Consider the following 2,272-nt stretch of genomic DNA (forward strand, 5'->3'; position numbering starts at 1 on the left):
ATCACATCCATTACAGGGTACAGATTTTGTGGCTCTCCATGAACATCAGAAACTGGACCAGCGTAAATTGACTGTAAATTGTGGAGCCATTCACAGTGAGAAGAGTAATCTGGCTTTAGTTTGTGCACTTTATTTTGTAATTTCCAAATGTTCTAATTAAAAGAATCTAATTTGAACTCTGTACTCTCATCCTTTTAGAGTTGCATGGAAAAGATCACATGTAACAACATTCTCTTTTCTAAAAAGTAACTCATTAAATTTTACAAATTTTTAATGAGCTACTTTTTTACTTGAGTATATTTTTACACCAGTACTTTTACTTCTAAGCAAAATGTCAGCAAAGTAACAATACTTAGGACACTTAGGGCATTCCTACTCTTTACACCACTGCATCTAAGTGATTTTTATATTGTAGTTGTGCTATAGGGTCCAAACCAGAAAATGAAGTCTTATTTCCAGATTTTCCTGGGTCATCTTTTCCAGTTATTTATCTATGGAGCTGGACATCAGTGTGACATTATACAGGCTCTTGTGCCCATGAGAGAAAGTGGTGAATGTTAACTTAACTAAACAAACTGTTGAAGTGCACGCAATAACACATTTCAAAGCTGAAATTCAACTGTATTCCCCATTAACCAGCTCCTGCAGTGCTGGCCTTCTGAGACCATCTGAGTCAGATTAGTGTGTGCCTCTAATTTGCCAAATGGGGGGTTGAACAGTGTAATGTCCTGTGGTCTCCAGGGGCATCGGAGGCTATAAATTGAAATTACACAGGCGATTAATCACAGTTTACGCACAACAGACTGTATGTGTCATCTGCAATTTCAGGTAAGCGTATCTTCCAAGAATTCTTACAGGTGACACGGTTATATTCAGGTTATACCAGTTTTATATGAACTTGCTGTGCAAAACTGTGTGAAGAAGTGTGTTGCATCCTATTTATAATGAATTTGATTCTCTGTGTCTGCTTTGCACAACACGACCCATGCAGGCCTTGGTGTCATGGATCTGTGCGTGACCATCAAAGGGGTCTCCTTCCTCTTGCAGACAGGTTTGGGCATCTTGGGGAACACGGTGGTGCTGATGGCGTACGCCCACATCGTTTACACCGAGCACAGGCTCCTTCCTGTGGACATGATCCTGTGCCACCTGGCCTTCGCCAACCTGATGCTGCTGCTCACCCGCTGCGTCCCCCAGACCATGACTGTGTTCGGACTGACGGAGCTGCTGGACGACGCCGGCTGCAAGGTGGTGATCTACTCCTACCGCATCGGCCGGGCCCTGTCGGTCTGCATCACCTGTATGCTGAGCGTCTTCCAGGCGGTGACCATCGCCCCGGCCGGGCCCCGCTTGTCCAGGCTGAAGGCGGCGCTCTCCTCCCTCGTCCTCCCCACCTTCGCCGCGCTGTGGCTCCTCAACATGGCCGTATGCATCGCGGCCCCGTTCTTCTCCATCGCCCCGCGTAACGGCACCGTGCCCGCGTTCACCCTCAACCTGGGCTTCTGCCACGTGGACTTCAGAGACAACCTGTCCTACGTGATCAACGGGGTGGCCGTCTCCGGGAGGGACTTCGCCTTCGTGGGCCTGATGCTGGGCTCCAGCGGGTACATCCTGCTGCTGCTGCACCGCCACAGCCGCCAGGTGAGGGGGATCCGCCGGTCCCAGCAGGGCGGCGGGGCGGAGACCCGGGCGGCCAAAACGGTGGTCACCCTGGTGGTCCTGTACGTGGTCTTCTTCGGCATTGACAATGTGATCTGGATCTACATGCTGACTGTGGCCAAAGTGTCGCCGGTGGTGGCTGACATGAGGGTGTTTTTCTCCTCCTGCTATGCCGCTCTCAGCCCCTACTTCATCATGTCCTCCAACAAGAAGGTCAAGGCCAAGATTGTGTGTGCAGCTGACCAAGACCAGCCGTCAGTGGACAGGCAGCAGTCCAATGACAAATGACTCTTTTTCTGTTTTGACAGGCTGTGGTCCGACCTGTCAGACAGCAGCACTGTCATCTCACACCTTAATCATTTTGTACATTCATGTAGGCTGTATGATAGGCTTCTTTGTCATGAAGCTCAGCAGCCTTAAGCAAGTAGTAGCCTATTGTGTTGCAGTGGTGTAAGGCAGTGGTTCTCCTCGTGGGGTCCAGGGACCACCAGGGGTCCTTGGGGGGGTTCCAGGGGGTCCCCAGCAAATTGATGAATCGTTAAACTTCAGCATTATTTCATTTACAAGAAGTTAACACAATTAGAGAATGTAGAAGAATGACTATTTTGATCAT

General features: G+C 49.1%; 1 protein-coding gene across 1 annotated transcript; it reads left to right on the forward strand.

Moving 5' to 3' along the window:
• Positions 1–1,002: 1,002 nt before the first annotated feature.
• Positions 1,003–1,947, forward strand: LOC139654820 (olfactory receptor class A-like protein 1). Its single transcript, XM_071532012.1, has one exon. The coding sequence runs from the start codon at positions 1,003–1,005 to the stop codon at positions 1,945–1,947; it is 945 nt and encodes a 314-aa protein (XP_071388113.1).
• Positions 1,948–2,272: the final 325 nt, after the last annotated feature.

This window comes from Centroberyx affinis, unplaced genomic scaffold (genome assembly GCF_046629955.1).
Source record: "Centroberyx affinis isolate AG114_WGS23_722 - 3 ecotype Tasmania unplaced genomic scaffold, CSIRO-AGI_Caff_v1 ptg002153l_1, whole genome shotgun sequence".
In the NCBI taxonomy this organism is placed as follows: domain Eukaryota; kingdom Metazoa; phylum Chordata; class Actinopteri; order Beryciformes; family Berycidae; genus Centroberyx; species Centroberyx affinis.

Coding starts and splice junctions, on each gene's coding strand:
- LOC139654820 (XM_071532012.1), top strand. CDS start 1,003: ATGGATCTGTGCGTGACCATCAAAGGGGTCTCCTTCCTCTTGCAGACA.